The 24356-nt window shown below is 37.6% G+C and overlaps 1 protein-coding gene across 2 annotated transcripts in view; it reads right to left on the bottom strand.

Annotated features, from left to right (window-relative positions):
* Positions 1-22217: 22217 nt before the first annotated feature.
* TTC21B (tetratricopeptide repeat domain 21B) overlaps positions 22218-24356 on the bottom strand; it is a 91917-nt gene continuing 89778 nt past the window's right edge. The window contains exons 28-29 of one of the 2 annotated variants that reach the window (XM_032637929.1): positions 24019-24086; positions 22218-22768 (exon numbers count right to left, since the gene is read on the bottom strand). In XM_032637929.1, the coding sequence (XP_032493820.1) occupies positions 22691-22768; positions 24019-24086 (146 nt within the window). In that variant the 3' untranslated portion in view covers positions 22218-22690. The remainder of the gene's footprint in view (positions 22769-24018; positions 24087-24356) is intronic. The other variant, XM_032637930.1, reaches the window with a different exon arrangement.

Raw genomic sequence — 24356 nt, 5'->3', positions numbered from 1 at the left:
CCTTTTATTGGTATCTTCTCTCTCTGCCTTCTGTTACTTCTTTCTGCTATGATTTTTTTTTTTTAGCTGTTCCACCCTTCCTTGGCCATCCCCATGCCTGCTGCAGACACATCCTCTCCTATGGGAAAAAAATCCATGGGTTTCATGACAACCATGGAGAGAAATTATTTTCTCCTTACTTCCAGGTATGAGGGTGTGTCTGGTGCACATACCCACATACCCAAGGGAAACTCTAAAAGCTTAGTGGTATCCTTTCTGTTCAAAATTATTTAAATCAAAATGTCATGATTTTTATTAGGATTTTTCTATCTACATATGTATATATATATATATCCTATTTGGAGTTCATAGTTCATTTGGTTCTACAAGGTGATCAACCAAAAGTACTGGATAGAATTTTAGTAGTACCTATTTTATTGTGCAGTTCCTGTATTTTACTAATGAGTTCAAAGTAAATATTTTCTTTTCTCTCTTCTGCTACTGCCAAAATTTTCAGAGACTAACAAAATCTGAATTTTATTTGCTCCTAGTTACAACAACAGCCAAGTTTAGCGTTGGAAATTACAAACATTACTTAATCTGAAGAGATAGCAGTAGAACTTCCCAGGCATTTTTCTCATTAGAATGCTACTCTCCAGATATAGAGTAAGTGTCATGAATGAGACTATGTCCACAGACTCAGCAGAATTGTATCAAAATTACAGTGACCAACTTTTCTTTGGAGGTCCTCTAAAGTGGCACTATTAGCATGGCTAAGAGTATCTCGAAGTCAACCTGCAAACAGAAGCTTTTCATATACCAAATACAGTGCCCTCTTCCCGGTAGATAGTCTATAAATTGTAGAGCACAATATCCCTTCCCTTAATCTCTCCCCAAAAGCCTTAACTAGTAAACATTTTAATCTCATTTTTAAGAATGAAAGAAAAATAATAGTAATTACCATTTGGCCCCAGTTAGTCACTATGAAAGAAGATAGAACTGACTACCCAGGCTGGTCACAGAAGCTCAGTGGTGAAACCATTTCTGCATTGGTCTGAATGCCCCCAACTTAGTCTCCCTTAAGCATCAGACACCATCCCTCTTTGCAGAAGTGCAACTATTAGAGTTGAGGAAGGGTTGAGTGGTCTGGGCTCTGCACCACATCATGCACTGCCCGTTCAAATGACCATCTGAACAGCATGAGGACCACTGAATGCCTCTGCGAGTGGTTCTCACTGTGTAAGCACAGTCAGGGGAAACAGGAGAGTGACACAAAGTCTAAAAAACATAAACCGCAATATGCTGGGCTGCTACAATCACTCTCTTCTAATCCAGTAATGTCCTAAACCAGTTTAATGGAAGGTCCTTTTTCAAGGGTTCACAGGTTATTTTTCCGAAAGGAATGAAAAATGCTGCAAGATTATCTTCCTACCTATTATAGGAATAGGTAGGAATTATAATTCCTACCTTCATTTATTTAATGTTACTAAATAATAATGTACAGTCAACTCTGATGTCATACTAAGACAATATTTTTGTGTAAATCTAACATATTCATTACACTCACAAGCCACAAATATTGTATCACAAATTTACATGTAATACATAGTTCCCCCCCACCCCCAAAAGAACCCCATTCCTTTAAAAGTGACAAAGCATTTAGGCATATTTCTGAGCTACATTCAGATAAGATTACCAACAAGTGATAGGTGATAATTTTCAAGGAAGAAAATTATCAAACATAATCGAATCAGTTTACTATTTGTGACAGAAATTAAGTAATCCATACTTGATGCATTTCGTAGTACCATAAAAGCTTTTCAATAATGGTACATGCGAAAATAAATGTATATCTAATTTTTTTCTTCTGGTATACATAGAAATTAGAAGGACTATAATGGTAATTAAAAATGTAATGTAACTTTAAAAACTTGATTTCAGAATGTCCAGTAGAAAGCCACTATTAAAGCATAATATGACAGTAATGAAAATATCTACAGTCCATTAAATTCAAAACATCATCCTTACATTTTCCACATTAAAGGTCAACAACTCATCTATGTTACCATAATTTATTTTGTAATTTATTTCAATTTAATACTTTCAAGATTAACTTGTCTAAAACTTCCCTTTCATATTTTAGGTCTCAAACTTATTCCCAGGTTTCTGAAAATATTGATATTTTCTCCCCCTTGATGTATAGAAGGAGTTGTTTTTAAAAAAATACATGTGAAATGTGAGTGGGCATTTAGTTATACACTATCTTAGTTTAAATTAGAAGGGTACGGAGGGAAAAATACAAAAAGATAACTATCATGCAGACTCTTTAGTTCATGGTGTATTCTCTTTTTTCCTTTCTAATGAACAAGAGGAAAATAAATCTTTGGAATTCCAAGGATGATTCTGAGGTGTAACCTCCATCAGATCATCTAGATACACAACTGTCTGACATTATAATAAAGGCAGTAAATAATGTTGTTCCAAAGACCAGCTGAAAAGCTGGAATTTTCGTCAGTGACAGTGACGAAAGCTCATGATTTGGACACTATAGTTGAAACCTCAAAGACTTATGCACTGAGCAACAGTGATGATACTGTATAATCAACTAGGAGTACAGCAAAACACCACCACCAAAAAAAAAGTGCTTTCAGCTCATAAAAGAAATTATTATCATGAGGAAAGAGAAGTGACTGCTGGATTTAAAAGGCAATCTGGGAGAATTTTTAAAACTAAATATAAAGAATCACCACCTTACCCCAGAAGATGTTAAAACCACAGAGAAAACTGTCTAAGGGAAATAAAATAAGCTCACAGATGAAAAATCATTTACAGGATACATTTTAGGATGTACACTTTGCTAAATGATCCACAAAATTAGAAAAACGGATTCACTGTAGAGGTGCATTATCTGAAGAGGACACAGTGTCCAGAAATTCTGTTGCTGCTTTCATCACAATCAATGTGAGGTTTGCATTAGTAAGGATGCGAAGTTATTTAAAGAAGGAGAAGGCAAAAAAAAAAGCTACAGAACTAGTATCAAGTCAAGAAGCAAAAGGCAGTGTCAACAATGTTCATTTCCCAATGTGATGGGGAATTATTAAAATATAATAAAGTACCATTTTATCCTTCAGCTAATATATAAAAATTTAAAACCTCAGTATGCTTGAAAGAAGGCTTTTTCTACAAATGAGGTGCTTTCTCAATACCATTCAATAGCTGTTGTTGAAATTTGGCTCGTGAAAAAGCTGCAGTTATATTTTTCATATACCTCTATGCATGTAAGTTAATTATGCAATGTTTTGCCACTGTTTTGTTTCATGTGCACTTGCGTCAACAGTTTGTAACACTGGTTCTTTACTTTTATGCTTCAGTACACCTGATGTAAATATTATTTTCCCATCAGTGACAGTGACTCGTTAAGTAATCATGAAATCTTTTGTAGGAGACAATGTTAAGTGTTAGAACCTCTCTCCAGTGGGAAGTTTTTTAAAAAAAATTTTTATTTTATATTTCAGTATAGTTGATTAACAATGTGTTAGTTTCAGCTATACAGCAAAGTGATTCAGTTATACATATACATATATTCATGCTTTTTCAGATTCTTTTCTCATATAGGTTATCACAGAATATTGAGTAGAGTTCCCTGTGCTATACAGTTGGTCCTTGTTGGTTACCTATCTTATATATGGTAGTGTGTGTATGTTAATCCCAAACACCTGATTTATCCCTCCCCACCACGTTTCCCATTTGGTAACCATAAGTTTGTTTTCAATATCTGTAGGTCTGTTTCTGTTTTGTAAAGAAGTTTATTTGTATCACTTTTTAAAATTAAATTCCACAGATGAATGATATTTGACTTTCTCTGTCTGACTTACTTCCCTTAGTATGATAATTTCTAGGTCCATTCATGTTGCTGCAAATGGCATTGTTTTGTTCTTTTTAATGGCTGAGTAATATCCCATTGTATATTATATATGTACCACATCTTCTTTATCCAGTCTTCTGTTGATGGACATTGAAGTGCTTCCATGTCTTGGCTATTGTAAACAGCATTGCAATGAACATTGGGATGCATGTATCCTTGTGAACCATGGTTTTCTGTAGATATATGCCCAGGAATGGTATTGCTAGATCATATGGTAGCTCTATTTTTAGTTTTTTAAGGAACCTCCATACTGTTCTATAGTGGCTGTATCAAGTTACATTCCCACCAACAGTGCAAGAGGGTTCCCTTTTCTTCACACCCTCTCCAGCATTTACTGTTTGTAGACTTTTTGATGACAGCCATTCTGACTGGTGTGAGATGATATCTCATTGTAGTTTTGATTTGCATTTCTCCAATAATTAGCAATGTTGATCATCTTTTCATGTGCCTCTTGGCCATCTGTATGTCTTCTTTGGAGAAATGTCTATTTAGGTCTTCTGCCCGTTTTTTGACTGAGTTATTTGTTTTTCTGATATTGAGCTGCATGGGCTGTTTGTAGATTTTGGAGAATAACCCCTTGTCAGTAGCATCATTTGCAAATGTTTTCTCCCATTTTGTGGGCTGTCTTTTTGTTTTGTTTATGGTTTCCTTTGCTGTGCAAAAGCTTTTGAGTTTAATTAGGTCCCATTTGTTTATTTTTGTTTCTATTTCCATTACTCTAGGACATGGATCCAAAAAGATATTGCTGTGAATTATGTCAAAGAGTGTTCTGCCTATGTTTTCCTCTAAGAGTTTTACAGTGTCCAGTCTTACACTTAGATATTTAATCCATTTGAGTTTATTTTTGTATATGGTGTTAGAGAATGTTCTAATTTCATTCTTTTACAGATAGCTGTACAGTTTTTCCAGTGCCATTTACTGAAGAGACTGTCTTTTCTCCACTGTATAGTCTTGTCTCCTTTGTCTGGAGACAAGGACTTTGTCTGGACTTTCTGTCCTGTTCCATTGATCTATATCTCTGTTTTTGTGCCAGTACCATACTGTTTTGATGACTGTAGCTTTGTTGTATTGTCTGAAGTCAGGGAGCCTAATCCCTCCAGCTCCATTTTTCTTTCTGAAGATTGCTTTGGCTATTCGGGGTCTTTTGTGTGTCCATACAAATTTTTAAATATTTTGTTCTAGTTCTGTGAAAAATGTCATTGGTAATTCAATAGGGATTGCATTGAATCTGTAGATTGCCTTGGGTAGTATAGTCATTGTGACAATATTGATTATACCAATCCAAGAACATGGTATATCTTTCCATCTGTTTGGGTCATCTTCAATTTCTTTCATCAGCATCTTATAATTTTCAGAGTTACAGAACTTTTGCCTCCTTAGGTAGGTTTATTCCTAGGTATTTTATTCTTTTTGATGTGATGGTAAACGGGATTGTTTCTTTAATTTCTTCTTCTGATCTTTCATTGTTAGTGTATAGAAATTCAAGAGATTTCTGTGCGTTAATTTTGTCTCCTGCAACTTTACCAACTTCATTGATGAGCTCTAGTAGTTTTCTGGTAGCATCTTAAGGATTTTCTATGTATACTATCATGTCATCTGCAAAGAGTAACGGGTTTACTTCTTTTCCAATTTGGATTCCTTCTGTTTCTTTTTCTTCTCTAATTGCTGTGTCTAGGATTCCTAAACTATGTTGAATAAAAGTGGTGAGAGTGGACATCCTTGTCTTGTTCCTGATCTTAGAGGAAATGCTTTCAGCTTTTCACCATTGAGTATGATGTTAGCTGTAGGTTTGTCATATATGGCCTATATTATGTTGAGGTAGGTTCCCTCTATGCCCACTTTCTGGAGAGTTTTTATCATAAATGGGTGTTGAATTTTGTTAAAAGCTTTTTCTGCATCTATTGAGATGATCATGTGGCTTTTATTCTTCAATTTTTTGTGCACCATGCTGATTGATTTGCAGATATTGAAGAATCCTTGCATCCCTGGGATCAATCCCACTTGATTATGGTGTATGATCCTTTTAATGTATTGTTGGATATAGCTTTGCAGTGTTTTGTTGAGTATTTTTGCACAGTATTTTTGATGTTCATCAGTGATACTGGTCTCTAATTTTCTTCTTTTGGTGGTATCTTTGTCTGGTTTTGGTGTCATGGTGATGGTGGCCTTTAGAATGAGTTTAGGAATGTTCCTTCCTCTGCAATTTTTGGGAATAGTTTCAGAAGGATAGGTGTTAAGTCTTCTCTAAATGTTTGATAGAATTTACCTGTGAAGCCATCTGGTCCTGGACTTTTGTTTGTTGGGAGTTTTAAAATCACAGTTTGTATTTCAATACTTGTGATTGGTCTGTTCATATTTTCTATTTCTTCCTATTTCAGTATTGGGAGATTGTATCTTTCTAAGAATTTGTTCATTTCTTCTAGGTTGTCCATTTTATTGGCATATAGTTGCTTGTAGTAGTTCCATATGATCCCTTTATTTCTGTGGTGTTTGTTGTAACTTCTCCTTTTTTATTTCTAATTTTGTTGATTTGAGCCCTCTCTTTTTTTTTCTTGATGAGTCTGGCTAAAGGTTTTTCAATTTTGTTTATCTTTTCAGAGAACCTCTTTTAGTTTCATTGATCTTTTGTATTGTTTTCTTCAACTCTATTTCATTTATTTCTGCTCTGACCTTTATGATTTCTTTCCTTCTACTAACTTTAGGTTTTGTTTGTTCTTCCTTCTCTAGTTGCTTTAGGTGTAGGTTAGGTTGTTTATTTGAGCTTTTTCTTGTTTCCTGTGGTAAGAATATATTGCTATACACTTCCCTCTTAGAACTGCTTTTGCTATGTCCCATAGGTTTTGGATCATTGTGCATTAGTTTTCATTTGTCTCTAGGTATTTTTGACTTCCTCTTTGATTTCTTTAGTGATCCATTGGTTGTTTAGTAGCATATTGTTTAGCCTCCCTATATTTGTGTTTTTTACAGTTTTTTTCTTGTGGTTAATTTCTAATCTCATAGTGCTGTGGTTGGAAAAGATCCTTGATATGATTTCCATTTTCTTAAATTTACCGAGGCTCGCTTTGTGGCCTAGCATGTGATCAATCCTTGAGAATGTTCCATTTGCACTTGAGAAGAATGTGTATTCTGCTGCTTTTGGGTGGACTGCTCTATAAATATCAATTAAGTCCATCTGGTCTAATGTGTCATTTAAGGCCTGTGTTTCCTTATTGATTTTCTGCCTGGATGATCTGTCCATTGATGAAAGTGGGGTCTTAAAGCCCCCCACTATTATTGTGTTGCTGTTGATTTCTCCTTTTATGGCTGTTAGTTCATTGGGAAGTTGAGAAGGGATGGTGGAGTTTAACACATTCTTCAGGGGATTCTGACACAACCCCCAGGGGTTATAAACCCCTTCCCATTTTGAAAATCAGTAATCTTTGAACAAAAAAAAGAATTTATATTTTTACTTCATGCCAGGCTAACAAGCTTCTAGAACATGGTGTGTATAGGCTAGATTCACCAAGGGCATTTATGATCCCACATTTGGTAGGGCTTGCACTTTGACTGATACCTATATCTATATAATTGATATCTATATATTTTTTTCTTATAGCAATGAAGTAGTTATGCCTATCCACCACTTGGTTGTGATCACTAGCATAAGGAGGCTGTCTGGGAATAAGGGTCTAATCAGGCCATGGGATAGAAAAGTTTCACTTTAGCATATTTGCTCAGCAATTCTAACCAAAGCTAATAAACCATAAATCAAAGCCATATGTTGACAGTAGTATTAATGGCAGACTCAGGTCCAAGTAAATAATCTAGACCTTTCACTCACATGTTTGGCTGTCAGGAAGGTGGAAGGAAGAGGTCAGGCCAAGGTTTGGCTGTGACCACATTCACTAGCATCTGAAACAATTAGCTTTAGTAGCCACACAAGTGCTGCATGGCTATCTTTCTATCCCAATGAGGGAAAAACTATGTGACAAAGCAACCTCCTTATAGGTAGGCATCATCATCCTGCCAGTGGATGCTGTGGTAGGTCCCATCTCCCTATTCAGGATCAAGGTATTACTTTCCCCAGGGGCCAGTAGTGTTGGCTGCAGATGGCTTACAGCTTACAGCTAAGCCCCAGGAATGATCCTTGGCCTAAGATCGTCTCCCCTCCTGGAGGGAGGGGAGGGACAGCCTGCACACAACACATGGCCAGTAGGAGAGTGAAGCAAGTGAGGAATAGGCCTCAGTGCTAGATTTAAGGGAGTATCAAAAAACTCAAATCAAGATAAATAATATTTTAATGTACTATTTTTAAAAATCAAAAATGCAAATAGTTCATAATGCTCAAAATATCACAATTTTAAATAAAAACAATATCAGTAATGACCGATTCATCCTTTTGCTTGAGGATCATTTGTGACCCTGCACAGCACTCTTACTTATACTGTCTTTACTCAATATGTTCAGTATTTTGTTCATTGTGGAATTTTGCATTAACTTAGATTTTTAAAAATAGTGCAATAAAATATCATTTATCTTGGTTACAGAGTTTTTGGCACCCCTAAATTTTGTCCTTGAGGCAAGTGCCTCCCTCTCCTCACCCTTGTCCCAGCCATGGCAGGTGGTAACAATGCCTGGCTCGTTTGCCCTACAAGGAGACAATGCTGAAGGGTCATCCCAGCAACAGAGTTCCTGTGGGACCAGCGGGAGGCTGTCTTATGACTTCATCCCAGTCCAATCCTGCTTCCCTCACTCCCTTACCAGTGTTACTCCCAAGAGCACTCATGTGGGCAAGTCTCTGTCTTGAGTCTGTTTCTCCTAAAACATCTCATAAAAGAGGTGACAATTGAAGCTCAGAGAGGCCAAGGGGCTTGCCCAAGTTCTCAGAGTTCCTAGGTGGTGGAGATGAAAACCCAGGTTAGTCTAACTGAAAGCCAGTGCTCCTCATTGTAAAACCCTATAGTCCAGGGCCAGGATTTGGGACTATAGTCAAGTAAGCCAAGGTCAAACCCAGACACCAACAATCCCCATGCACTCCTCTGACTGAAATTCCTAAGCATGGACTAGAAATCAGTCTTTCTGATTTCCAGGAAGTAAAGCCTCCAATTATGTCAGACCATGTGGCTGACAGAGAAATCCAACCCCCACTCTGCCAAGATATCAATATCCTAATCCTCAGAACCTATGAATGTGTTAACTTACATGGCAGAAGGGACTTTGCAGACATGATCAAGTTAAGGACCTTGAGATGCAGAGATTATATTGTATTTCCAGGTGGACCCAATATAATCACAAGGGTCCTTATTAGGGAAAGAGGGAGACAGGAAAGTCAGAGGAGATGTGATGATGGAAGCAGAGGTCAGTCATGTGACCATGGGCCAAAGAATGCATACAGCCTCTAGAAGCTGGGAGCATCGAGGAACAAATTCTCCCCTAGAGCCTCCAGAAGAAGCACAGCTCTACTGCCACCTTGATTTTCTCCCCGTATATGAGACCCATTTTAGACTTCTGGAAGCCAGAAGTCTAAGAAAATAAATTTGTGTTGTTTCAAGCCACTCAGTTTGTGATGATTTGTTACTACAGCAATAGGAAACTAATACTCCTAAGGCAGGGCTTTTTCCCTGACATCACGGCATCACTCACATCACTCTGAGTTGTCATGGATCCCTAACAGAAATCAGACAGAACCACCAGAGGAATTTGACAATGTCTTCTCAGTTGCATTATATTTGTTAAATTTAAAAAAAAGTAACTTGGATGTGTGGAAGGATTGATGATCTGTTCTGACTCCAGATGGTCCTGTTCTGCTGATGACAGATAGAAGTCCAGGTCAGGCAACGCGCATCTATCTACATGAAAGAAGGAGGGAAATGATTGATGTAGGAAGGCCAGCATGACACAGGAACTCTTCAAAGCACACTTTTTACTTTTCTGACTCTTTAGTAATATCTTTTGAATTGTAGATATTCCATTCCTGTTACAATTTTAATTCAGAACCAACTGTTCTGTTCTTCTTTCCTAACTTCACTCAACGAGTTGGGATTTTAAGCTGCTACTTGAGCAAAAGTAGACATTTTTTTGTTGTTCACGTCATTGATTAGATTTGGGGTCTGATGTGCCATCAAGGTTTAGTATTTAAAAAATCTGAATATTGAAGAGATTTTCTTTTTTAGATTAGTTATATGAAAGAGGACAAAATACTTTGGCTAGAAGCCAGAACAAGAGAATTTGGGGCATCAAGAAAATATCTTGAACAGAAACAGAAAAAAGCACAGGGCTTCACTCCAGGCAAGGAAGAGGTTCTAGGATGGGGACAGACAAGAAGAAGAGAGAGGAAAACACCATGTATAAATGAGTAGGGGGGTGAGGGAGAAGGGGCAATGGGTGGTGGCTATAACTATGCAGATGGGACCTTGGGCAACCTTGCAATATTCTTGCCCAAGTGTGTGCTGGCAAGATATGGTCCTACTCATAGGAGCAGAGATATCACTGTCTCTGCTCACTGAGCAGACCAGCCTTAAGTTTTATCCAAAAGAGCATCCCCTGCTCCTGGGGCTCAGTTAGCTGTACTTGCCTTCTGCTTCTCCTGAAGATTTCACTCCATCAGCTAACATCTTGTTTGGGTCCTTCCTGAAAAAATGATTCCTATCCATTTCCTTAAATTTTGCTTGGTTTCTAACTTACCCTCACCTCACAATGCCCCAGGACACATGTAAGCTCAAGAAACAGAAGGCAGGTAATGATGAAGTCTTTGGATTGTTCGTGTTAGCAATGTGTCTGGGCTTTCCCTGTCTACCAGTGGCACGGCACATTTTGAGTTGGCTGCAGCTATATGTTTGTTTTGGATAAACTGTGTGCAAGGGAGGTGATTTGGAGTTGGGGTTAAGAGCACAGGCTCTGGAGCCAGGCTGCCTTGGTCTTAACCCCAGTTCCATCCATTCCTACCTCTGTGGCCTTGGCTGAGTTACTTGCCCTCTCCTGACTCAGTTTCCTCAACTTCAAAATAGAGATCATAGCACCTACCTCACAGGGTTGTTTTGAGGATTAAAATGGTTAATACATGTAAATCTCTTAGAATAGTATACAGTTAGTACTACCCAAGTTGGACATTCTTAAAAAAAAAAAAAAAGAAACAGAAGGCAGGTAGGGGGAGAGAAGGGGGAGTCCTAGACACTTAATGGGATGGCATAACAAGGCATCCTACAGCACTTTATGGATCCAGCCTGATTTATTCCCCTCCCAGCATCTCCCTCTCTTTCAATGAGCTGGGATAATGGTTAATGGCTTCCTTTTACCTGATAATAATGTGTAAATTTAAGAGTCAACTTGCACAGAGGAAGGAATATAAAGGTCAAAAGTCTTGTTATATTATCAACATACTTTTTGAAATAGCTTACTAATCAATTTGGAGAAACACGGGTCTTTATGGAGCCTTTCTCCCTGATTTGGAAAAGTACTGGCCTAGGCAGTTACCAAGTTGTTGAGACTCTTGACAATACAGACTCCACTAATCTCCTGGTTAAACTGAAGTAGTACAGCCCTTTACATGTCCGGGTTTGGGTTTTTTAGACATCTGGTAGAAAGAAAACAGGTGGAAGAATGATTTTGAACGAATAATTTACCACATTGAAAATTATTTTATTAATGAAATTTATTTTCTCCATTTTTTAACTGAAATTTGTGCTTTTTTTGTGTAGTTGGTCAGCTATGCTAGTGCCTGGGTACTTTAAAAAAAAAAAAATACTGGCTTAAGTACTTTGGAGGGAGAGGTGCAAAGGGATCAGATGACATGCTTGTAGAGGAGCCTGTGGGATTGTCTGCCCAGCAACTTTCCATAGAGGTAGATCTGAGCGACTTGTTTCACTGGGTGCCCACCCTCCTCCCCAGAGTGAGGTGGGGTCCGGGCTAAGGGACTGTATACTTGAGTCACTGCATATGGCTAAATTTGTAACACGAATGGGAGCAGTGAAATATCTGTGAGAGCTGAAGAACACGTCTGCTCAGTGAGGGTTCAACGTCGGGCACAGAATCGGTCTTCAGTGAGTATTTGTTGAATGACCTGACTTAGTAAATGGGTGAACAGATGAATACAGAAATGCCCAAAGCAGCAGACATTCCAGCCCCTGGTTCCAGTTGCTTCCTGCCTCTTAGCTTCCGTGCAGATCTTAGTAAGCCTCCATGATCCTTGGGTTTTTACACATAACTCAGGCCATCTTATGTTGGTTTCTGTTACTTGCAAATTATAGTCACTATTAATAATGAGGAGCTTGGAATTGACTTTGAGATAAACAAGAAAAAAAATCTATAGAACTTATTCTCTCTTTATATATATGAGTGTATATTTATGAGTGTGTATGCACGTCTGTGTAGTGTCATGTGTGTAGGTATTATGCATATATACACATATATCCATATGAACTGGATAAATCAATGTCCCTGAGCTCCATTCCTTATGTCTAAAATAAAGGGGTTAGACTAATGATCTGAATTAAGAGGTTATACTTTTAGGGATTATGTCAATGATTTGTTAGTAAATCACCAGAAGATATACCGTTGCCAGAAAAGAGAGTCCAAGATAGGCACTTTGGGAGTTCACATACTTTCCATGTTGTTTCATTGCTGAAAACAGTTTGGCAGATCTTTTGGAAGTGCATTCTCTGGTGGTTGCCTGTTATTTTAACTCTGCCCTTGGAAGGTGATCTCCAGTCTATGGTGACTCAGGGTGCTGGTAACACCAGTTTGGGTAAAATAGCAAAATTTAACTGTAAAGTAGCAGTGAGACTTTTCCCCGTGAATTGGCCCTGGAGGTAAACCATGAGGAGTGCCACGTCAGTATGGACAGAATATTGGTGGGAATGATGTACTAAATTGAAGTGTCCACAGGGTGAGTAACCAGCAGTTGGCATCCCCAAACTTGGCTGCCTTCTTTTTGATGGGACCTCAATATCCCTCACACGTAAAGCACAATGCTGGGTGTGGCCCAGGTGTTCAATAGTGACTGAACACTCACTGTGATTGATAAGCCAAGTTCATAACGTTAACCAGCTGTCATCAGTGTTTGAATCCTTATAAATGCCAACTGTTTTACATATTTTTTTACATGTATTTTCATATTTCACACTGTCAACAATCCTCTTTTTAGTCCCATTTTAATGTTAGGAAATCGGGACTTAGAGAATGAAAGGAACTTTCCCCAAATCACACTGCTGATAAGTGGCAGAGAATGCTAAGCCAGCTTGTCTGACTCCAAAGCTCACTATGCTATACTGCCTCTCTCTTCTCAACCATATTTGGAGGCAAGTGAGAATGGCACAAAGCATTGTGCCTTATACCTGATTTAACTATCAATTATAGACTCTTCACAGACCAATATGGATCTGAATCGTAATGTGCTCCTGAATAGCATTGGCTGCCTAGCAAATAAGTTCAGGGGGTCATAAACCGTTCAAAAATTGTACATCAGTGTTTTTACAATGTGGAAATACATGGATTTCTAGCTGTTATTTTTGCTGTGTATTTTCAGAATGTCTGAAAGGGCAGCTTATCTTCTATGGCACTCATCTCCACGTGGCTCAGCTGTTCACATGGACTTTACTAGCATGTGTCATTGTTCTCCCTTTTCCTATATGCCCTAAGGTAGGGCACTTCTGCCACCCACTGAAGTTCACTTCTAAAAAACGAATAGCTTTGGGGGAATAGCAGAGGGGTTATTTATTTTTTCAAGTTAGTGTGGAGAAAAGGGAATAGAGCAGATTCTTCCCAGATGCCTGATTTCTAGTCAGCATGCTGCTTGAGTCCCTGATTGAACACACTTCAGCCATCCTGTGCCTAAGGAGAAAAATACTCCTGCCTCACGTCGCTATGGTAACTGATGCTCAGCAGGCAGTTGCAGTTTCATTTAACATAACTGGCTTTTAGAACTTGAGGGGAAAGTATGCTTTCATGTAAGAAAATGGATGACAAGAGATTTAATTAATGTGTTTCAGCTTAACGTAGGGATACAGGTCACTTCCACTGTTTGATCGTAGCGTGTATAGCTCCATTTTATATCTGTATCAGATCTAAGGCATCAAAAGGTGGACCATTTCTCTCATCATGTGTGAAGTGCATAAAGTGGGCAGAAACGGAGAGACAGGGGTTGTGCTGAAGCCTTTGCAAAAGGTTTTTCACTTTATAAAACCATCTCGGCTTGAGTGTGTATGGGAGAATTGCTTCCTCTTCTCGCATCCACAAAGGAGGCCTGAGTGATGGGTTGCTAGGCAACCTCACACTGAAGACTGGGGCACTTTGAAATTAACATAGCTGACCTCCCCATCATCTCTGCAGCTCTGCTCTTCAAAAGCATTTTGTGAGGCCATAGGACTCAAGAAAATAGATATAAGATGTAAATACAAAAATAAAGAATAGGGGAAATAAATCTGAATTTTTCAACGACCAGGATTCACTCAATGAAAAAAGGCAGCAGTTTGAAAAAGCAGGTTGAGGGTAAAATGGTGTTAGTTGCTATAAACCAGAAACTAGTATTTTGAATAATCTAAGAAGAAAATTTCCCTATGTTTTTAGAGACGTTTATAACTGCCATGTAAACTATCACAGCAAGGGGTCTGAAAATACCTAAGGGCAAACAAAAATAAATCCATTTATGATCATATATATCTGCTACATATTTTTTTAAAAATCTTAACTCTCAATCCTCAGCACATGATGTTTCGCTTAAGCTGCAGAGTTTCCGACTCTTTTTCTTGCTACTGCATCATTAATATGATACTGGTTGGTGTGGGAAGGGATGGTATTTATTTTGCAAGTAGATGAATATTTGGAAGGAAACTGCAAAGCTGGTCTATGGAGCAGACACACCCTCCTGTCATCAATAAATTATTTAGTTGGATTTTTAAAATATCTCATACCACTGGGAAAGGCTTATGGTAACATTTTAAAATATGCTGTTAAATTTGTAAACATCAAAATCAATCAAAATTGGTGGTACTGGGAAAAGTGGGAGACAAATCCTGAGTTCTTTTTGGTAGGTTTTCTTTTGTTGTGAGCATCTGGGTGAAGCAATTTTGAAACTATTTTAGATGGATTATAAGACTGAAGAAATGACCAAATATGATGAAGTTGTTGGGACTCAGGGTCTCATTGTGGAAGAAGGGACATGGGAACACAAGAAAGAACCCTATGGTGATAAACTGGATTTGGAGGAATTGGTGTAATTTTGTGATTTCTGAAACATGTTTCAGTATGTGTGTATTTACACCTGTGTATGCATGTATATGTGTGCACATATATATGTGTATATATGCATGTGAGTGCATATATACATGCATATGTTTTCTGTTTGCTGAAAGGGTTTAGAAACAATTCACCCTAGTGGCAGTGAGCACACTTTACACTAAGTTTTTGATCTCTAACACCTTTGCCCCACTAAAGGGAACCAGGGCTCCTCAGAGAAATGGCTGATTCCAGGGCTGGGACAGGGTAATTAGAAGTTGAACCTGGGATATTTTGTTATGCTAGGAATGCAGGAACATGCTAAAAAAAAAAAAAAAAAGGAAAAGAGAGAAAGAAAAAGATAGGGGTAGTCACAAGGACACCAAAGGAGCCAACTTGAAGTGGTCCTGCTGGCCAAATCTGAAACCATTTGAGCACCAAAATAATTAAAGGCATTAATGAATTATGAACCAATGAAAAAATAGGAATTCATGAACACATATGATATTAAATAATAAATATGTAAAAAAAAGTAAAAAGAAAAATAAGCAAAGGAGGGGCTCTTGTTTATAGTAAAATGCTAAGGGCTGACTGGTTGGAACATGTGGAGAAAGTGGTGACGTTAGAATATCATCATTTATAATCATCATGGTGAATATTAGATCAGGCAGGAATCAGGCTAATCTAGGGGAAATTTTTTTTTTTTTCTTGCGGTACACGGGCCTCTCACTGCTGTGGCCTCTCCTGTTGCTGAGCACAGGCTCTGGATGCTCAGGCTCAGCGGCCATGGCTCACGGGCCCAGCCGCTCCGTGGCATGTGGGATCTTCCCGGACCAGGGCACGAACCCGTGTCCCCTGCATCGGCAGGCCGACTCTCAACCACTGTGCCACCAGGGAAGCCCTAGGGGAAATTTCTGAAGGAGCAGAATATTTGTAAGATCTTAAAGTGTCTTCTCATAGATTGGTTATTAGTTGCAAGGGAAAAAATAACAATTATATGGTAGAAAAGTTTGACATGTGTAATCAAAATTAATGTCTCCAATGAGGGCAGGTGGACATTGTGTTTCCAGATGTGATACCATGAGGACACCACATCACTTATATAGTATTATGGGCAGAAACACTCAACTCAGATTGAATCTTAAGGAAATATCAGGCAAACCCAAAACAAAGGAACACTCAAATTAAAAAAAAAAGGGGGGGGCAGAGGACTGTATTTTCAAAAATAGCTATTTTATAAAAGACAGAGGAAGGCTGTGGAAATGCTCTGGGTTAAACAAGACTAAAGACATGACAAGTAAATGCAATACCCAATCCTAGAATGGAACCCAACTGGAGGGAAAAGATGCTGTAGAGGATATTATTGGATCAGTTGGCGGTAAATAGTGGCAGATTAAAAGTTTTGTATCTATGTTAAATTAACTGATGGTCATAACTGTACTGTCATTAAACTGGAGAATATCCCTATTCTCATGAAATACACAATGAAGTACTTTGGAGTACAGAGGCATGTATGATGTATGCAACTTACTCTCAGAATGTTCAGAAAAAACATTTTACATATAGGTGTGTATATGTGTGTGTGTATAAATGTATATACAAAATTTGTATATACAAAGAGAAGATGCAAATGAGGTAAAATACTAACAATATTTTAGTATGTATCTGGGTAAATGGCATGTGGGTGCTCTTTGTACTTTTCTTATTCACGAAACTTCTTTAAGTTTGAAATGATTTCTAAATGAAAAATCAACCAAAAATTTTGTGTGTGGAAAAAACCCAATTTTTATTGGAACTAAAGCAATGAATATTTACATTTTAAGAAATCTGTGGAAACAGCAGTAAGCTAACTCACACAAAAAAGATACTACACTTCATAAGAGACAGTAGAGTTACTTGTTCAGCACAGAGAACTGATATCAGGACCCAGACACATCTCATTGGTCACATTTCTTCTCCTGAAATCTGTGTGGTCTGTGCTCCATCATTTTAACTTTGCTCTTGGGTGTTCTCAATATCCTGGACTTTCCCCAATCCCCGTGTCCCCCTCAAATTATCCTCTGCAATTTGTGACAATGTGAAAAATTGGCTGGAAACTTGTCAAGAAAGTATATGTCAGGGAGTTTTCATTCATTGACTAGAGCAACTTCAAGTATTTAACTTAAATTGTTTGAAAAGAGCATTGTTGTAACTGCTTAGCATTTTAGCACACTTTTTCCTCCAGTGTTCTTTAAGCTTAGGGTGTTTTCCAAAAAAAGTTTAATCTCTACCTGTGAAACAGGACCTATTACTCATTATAAGTGAGGATACTACTGAATACTTCACAGCCCTGTTCTTAGTGTTTCAAGTTTTTGTTTTTGTTTTTTAAGGTTCTTACATCATTTACCCATTAAAAATAAAACTAGCCTGCCTCTGGCGGAAACTGAAATAGTAATTACTTTCTTAAAATACACTTGTTTTTTTAAAACAGAGTTTCTATTACATTGCCAAAAGAATTTGTTTGAAGAAAGATAAAAATAACATACACACTATTTGAAAACAGCCTCGTTTAAAGGTTGCCATAGATTCTAAGGTTATACCACTAGAAGGAAGACATTTAGAAGCTGCTCATTCCTCAGCTTTCCTCATTTATGGGATCAAATTGTTTTATGGGCAGCGTGGCAGATTCATTTACGTGCACTGTAAGACAAATTGTAGAGTCAGGCATTTCTCTAGAAAACATCTGGTTCTTAAGAGTATTAAAAGGTGGGTAACACTTTTTTGCTCGTAACTATGATTTATGATGTTACAGTAACCCCCCTCTAATCTGGCAGGCAGACTTCCAGCAACCACAATCAGGAACCTGGAAGTAAGTGAAAATACTTCAGAGCTCAAGGAAAACAGACGCCCCCAAATTCCATGCATATGAAGGAGTGGTACTGCCTTTAGGTCAAAGTCCACTTCATTATAAAACTGATGGAGCAAATTAGCATAAGGGCTCCTAAGCCCACCTTTATATATCTAACACCTCTTTCTACAGTTACTTTGTTCCTTTACTCCCTTTACAGAAATCACACATCCCTCTCAACTCTAATTCTTCTAAACCATCCCCTGGACCCCTTTTCCTCCTCAGGCTTCCCCCTTTTCTCTTTCTTATACCTTCAGTATCTACTGACTTTTCCCCATAAATATTCCAAGATGCTCAAGTAGCTCCTGTCTTGAAAAACAGAAAACAAAAACCCTTTCATAAACCTCTGTAGCCATCACTCTATTGCTCCCTTACCCTCAGCCCTATAGCCAAACATTTTTCTCTTCTGTCTCTAATTCCTCACCTTTCATTCAAACTTTGTTCCAATTAGTAAGGGATCCTCTTCCTCCAAGGGGGTGCAGTTGCATTTGTGAGACCCAGAGTGCTAGCTTCTGCTCCTCTGCTACCCCCTCGGGTGGGTCAATCTGTCCAGGGCTCACACGACACAACTGCACGTTGTGGCCCTGTGTGATTTCGGGTATTTCCTCCGGCTTCTTATTAGTTACATTCGGTAGGATCATCATTAAAACTCGGTTACTAGTAACAGTGAACTCCTATTACTGTTGCTATTGCCATTCTCCTATTGCCATTTTCCGGCAGTCTTTTTCAATCTTCTACTTCCTGAATCTTTTTCTCTGACAACTGAAATAAACCAGATTACATTTTGTACAAACCATTAAAGTGTGGGTGTTAAGAGTTTTTCTATTCCTCTTTAAGAAAGCTATTCTTTTTTTTTTTTAAAAAAAGGGAAAAACCCTAATTTTTAGTGTGTGTTCCTTGCAGTTAACTTGAAAAATGGCAAATTTTTCATCACTCAGATATAACTACTGTTAAAAATTGGGTTAGTTTCGTTTAGTTGTGTATCTTACATATACATCTATTTATATTCTTTTGCAAATTAATGTTATATGAAGTTATGTTTCTTGTATTTTCACTTATTTTGTGAAAATCTTAGCAGTTAAAAATCTTTAAAATTTCTGTAAAAAATAGTAAAAAAAGAAAAAATCTTTGAAAACAGTTTTTGATGACTACATAGTACTCCATTATTGGGTAAACTAATATATTTGACCACTTCATTTATGCTGAATGTTTTGGCAATAACCAAAAAACCCAAGCTCTTTGCTTCTACAGTGTTTTAAACCAAAAACCTTTGAGGAAATTTCTGAATGTCCCCTATGATAAATTTCTCTAAGTGGGATTACTTGGTCAAAGAACAGAATCTTAAATCCATACTTCCAAATTCCCTTCCGAAAGGATGAATGTGGTGGTTTTCTTGCACTGTTGCCAATCTTTCATTAAAAACGAAAAGCAAAATAAAACATACAAGCATTTGCTACTTTATCAGCACTAGCACTGTTAATATGATCCTGTTATAAGGCTCTTCACTTATCTCCAGACCCAAACTAGGAGAGTTCCTGTCGGTCTTAACTGGTCTTTTGGTTTCCATAGTGACTCTATTATCTATTCTAGTGCAAAGTTAACCTAGCTTCCTCAGCTGTCCATACATAAAACCCTTCCAGAATTGCTCTAGCTTCTTGACTAATGGGAAAGAGAGCTGTTTCCTTTTGGGACCCAGTTCACCATACTAGCTGGCCTAAGGTCAAAGGGCATTGAACCTAAAAATGCTTCCTTACTATGAGGGTGGTGGTATTCAAACCCCAAACGCACAGAAAATTGATTCATGTTGTGTCCCTCCCTCCCCGTCCTCCGTGTGGGCCCCAAACTATCATTGAACATGCCATGGGCACTGATTCCTTCAAGCAGTTCAGTTTGAGTTCCAGCTTTCCTGGATGTACAGTCTTGGGCGTGTGCACAAGAAAAGTGTCAGAGATTAGTTAGTGCTAAATAGTGTAACAAGGGTGACAGGGTACAGACTGACGTGATGGCTACTTTAGAGTGTTGGCCTGGACATGGACAGGGCCTCTGAGAAGGTGATAATAAACTGGTACCTGAATGAAAGAATAAGCCTAGAGAGGGAAGCTTGGAGACAGTAAGTGGGGATTAGGGGGAGAAATCCAGCAGAGGAGAGAAGGTCAAAAGTCTGTTCGAGATGAAGTGAGATTTATGCATGCAAAGCGTGCAACATAATTTCTGGTGGGGGAGGGGAGCGAGAGAGGGAAGGAGGGAGGGAGACAATGAATGAGAATCTTGACTCCTGTACGGCTGTGCTTCTAGGGGAACTGACTAGTCCTCTCCATCTCTGCTTTGCCTGCATTGTCTTTTTTCTTCTGTGAAGGTTCTTCTCAACTGCAACTACTACTTGACCCTGTTCGGTTTATAATAAGTAAGTAGAGCTACTATTTATTAAGAGCCCAAGTGAGTTAGATTTCATTAGGTTTTATGTACGTTCTTTCACTTAATCCTTACAACAACCCGAGGAAGGTTATTATCCTGATACATTACTTTATGGATAAGAAAAGCAAAATGAGGCTCAGAGAGCCTATGTAACTTGAGAAAGTAGTAAAGCCAGACTTTAAACCTAAGCCGGTCTGACTTCAGAGCCGTGTTCTTCACTGCTACACTACACTGCTCCTCCCTTACACTTCTCGGTGGCAGCTGCCACATGTGTAAGAACGTTCATTCCACTCAGTTCTTCTTGTTCCTCATTACCTAGCCACCTCTGTGACAGAACACTCAGTTTCATCTGCTAGCCACATGCAGATAAAAGAGTTTTTCTTATAGACAGTGTCTCTCTTAGTTATGGAAGGCATCTTAATATAGGAAAGGCTGGTGTGGAATCCAGGTTCTGAAAATTTTTCTCTGACCTTGGGCAAATCACTTAGTTGGAGCCTCATCTCATCATCTGAAAAAATACTATTTCTCTGGAGAGCTGACTGAGAAATAAAAGACCTAATTTAAAGAAAGTTTCTAGAATAGTATCTAACAAATGGCAGAATAAGTGGCTGCTTAAGAAACAAAAACAGGGCTTCCCTGGTGGTGCAGTGGTTGAGAGTCCGCCTGTCGATGCAGGGGACACGGGTTCGTGCCCCGGTCCGGGAAGATCTCACATGCCACGGAGCGGCTGGGCCCGTGAGCCATGGCCGCTGAGCCTGTGCGGAAAAAAGAAACAAAAACAAACTCCTCATTTTACAGATAGGAAAACTGATTTGGAAATGTCTTGCTGGGAGAAGAGATGTTCTACTTTCTCTATCCAATTTCCATGATTCTAGCATTCCATGATGCAGGCTCACTGGAACTACTAAGGGTATTCTGTTATATCACGTCTTTAACAATGTCCATTCAGGCTGAAAGGTTATAGCTAAAGAGATAAATCTGCCACAGTGCCAGAACTGTAAAACAGGGATAATAATGTCTATATTATAGGACCGGGGGATAAATGTAATAAGACATGTGAAAGCATTTTAACAGGCATGACATGTTTCATAAATGCTCTACTTATTAAACATTTTCATGGAATACCATACATAAAAGAATGACTAGAATTTTATAACATAATTGGAATTAAAAGGACTTTGGAAAATTGGAGAAGTGATCAGAAACTAGAATGTAGCTCAAAAGAAATAAACATGAGGTACTTAAGGAAAAGCAAGAGACTTGGAAAAATACTGTTTATTGAAAATGCAATTAAAATTGAAGACTGTTTATTGTATTTTTAAAGGCAACTGAAAAAGGTATAGATAACATACTAAAAATGATGTTAAGAATTGAGTTTATGAAGATTAGGTTAAATTCAGTGTAAAGAGTGAGTGCTCTCCCAGGGTGGTGGCAGGGATTCTAGGGAGAGCGGGGTCTGCAGCTGCGTTCACATGGTGTGCTTTGGGAGTCCCTACTGACCAGAAATATTCTCCACCAGATGTTACAGTGTCTAAAGTTACACCAAAAGACCTCGTCTTTGGGCTGAGGTTAAATATTGCTATAAAGGTTTACCTATTTAAACTAATTTCAGGTACTGGTTATTTCTTAAAAGGGATCACATAGGCATTGGGAGCAGGAAGAATCAGTTCAACAGAGAAGGGAAACACACACACTCTATACTTTTCCACAAAGATTTTTCTAGGAAAGCCACATTTTCTGTAATACTACGCATTAACATGGGGAGCCTACCCTGATTTTGCAAAACTCACCATGTCTTTTGAGTTCCAAGAGGAATACAAATCATAAATTTATAAAATCTTTATTAAAAAATATATTTTCTTTTTCATAAATATTTACAGGGAAATTTACTCAAACCTTTGAAATAACAGAGACTATCACAAAAATGTTTAACAGAGAACAACAATTTTGTAAATGTATTTCCTGAAAGAAACAACTAATGTTCCTTAGAAAAAAATAGGATACTTAACTACCAAGATTTTAACAAAATATTTTTTATAGAAGTGGGTTATAATCTTTACCAGAGTCACCAAATCTGCACCTAATCAAGAGAATCAATTAAATAAACCAGCTCTCATTCACCTTCTCCATCAGGAGACATCCATTTAACATAGTGTTTCTCTTTATATACAACAGCAGCCTCTGCTGGAGAAAGAAAACTATGCTTTCTATTACAAAGTATTAGCTTAAACCTATTTTGAACTGGAAGAACTCAGATTCTTTTCATTTCTTGCTTAAAAAAGCTAAAATAATTTTCAAGGTCTTAAAGATGTACGAGCCTTATCAAGTATATCTTTTCTGATTTTGGGGTAAGTTGGATGTGCTTCGAGAACCTGCAAAAACATACACACAAACAAAAAAACAAAATAAAACAAAAGCATAAGAACTTGTAATTCATTATCAAGAACTGCCGAGTCACAAAACTTACTAGAAACAGCATTACAGTTGAGATTTCATTATATTAAGACTACAAATTTAACAACACTTTTTAAAGGTGATATCTGAGATGCATGTGACATGATGACTCATTTCTATTAACAGCAATTAAATGAAAAAGGTAGAATATAATACTACACGTGGAAAATACAAATATAATTATTTCCTTAATAGATCAGTTACAGAAAACAATTATGTATCGATGATTTAAGATACTTTAAATAATTTAGCTATTTATGCATGATATTTAATAAACCCTTAGTTATTTTTACCCAGGAGCACACATCAGATTTACCTGGAATGATTTTGAAACATACAAATTTCCAGGTCTACTGAGTCTAGGAGTAGGGGAAATTCATTAAAACAAACAAACAAAAAAAAACCCTCCATAAATGATTCTAATGTATAACCTTACATTAATGTACAACCTTAACCTTAATGTGAAATGCTGCCTTATGCAGAGACTCAGTAATCAATAGCAATCACTGGGGCCAAGTATTTACTATAATGATGCTCACACAGCTATCCGGGATAAGGCACATTACATAATTCTCTGCTAAGGAGCTTTTCTTGGAGCTCCCAACAATGTTTAGTAAAATGCCTTATATGGAATATCAATGTGACAATGTACATAAAGAAACTGCAAATTCTAAAACTGCAACTTAAATATTTGTCATTTTAACAAGGGATCATTTAGTCAGGAATCAATTCCAGAAGTGTAATTGAATGACTTCTAAATGACAAAAATACCTCTTCAATTTATAAATCTGAATCCTCTAATAACCAGAGACTTAGACACATACATAAGAACTTCTATTCAGAACAGTGATGTGGAGAATCTATAACAATCCTGAGATATCTTCTGACTTAAGGATTAAGTTTTATTTAACATGCTTCTCTAGCCTCTTTCTTTAAATTGACGTAAACATTTTATTATTTGAGCCCAATTAAAAACATATGTTTTTTCAATTTAAGTAAACTTTATTTTCTAAACTTTGAAAACTGGTAGTATCTCCCAGATATATGTGATGAGTCATTTAACCAAAATATGACATCTTCTATCTCTATTCATGTACATCTTGACATTAATTAAAAGTAGGAAATAGTGCATCTGAAAAATTTTAAGAAATCTAAATTTAAGTTTTACCTGGTGACATACGTCAATTGCATCCACAAATCTTTTTGCTTTTAAGTAATTAAATGCCAGTTTGTATCCTGTAAAGACAAAAAAACCAACGATGATATAGTACTATTTATAGAGCATACTGTTAATATTACCTTTTTTGGCCTCCTCCTTTGTTTGCTTACTCTAATATTAGAGAACTCTTAGTGGAGGCTGGTGACTGTACTATGATAGAAATGATAAGATAATAGAAGGTGGAGTGACATAAAAGGGAACAGGTAGGAAAGAAAATGGAGTTGTAACAAAGGACCACAGTTGGGTTAGAAGATGGCCGGCCATCCCACAAATGCGGTTTTGCAACT

This window comes from Phocoena sinus, chromosome 7 (genome assembly GCF_008692025.1).
Source record: "Phocoena sinus isolate mPhoSin1 chromosome 7, mPhoSin1.pri, whole genome shotgun sequence".
Classification (NCBI taxonomy): Eukaryota; Metazoa; Chordata; class Mammalia; order Artiodactyla; family Phocoenidae; genus Phocoena; species Phocoena sinus.
Note: the sequence above shows the minus strand (reverse complement) of the source record. Positions and strands in the feature narration are given on the sequence as shown.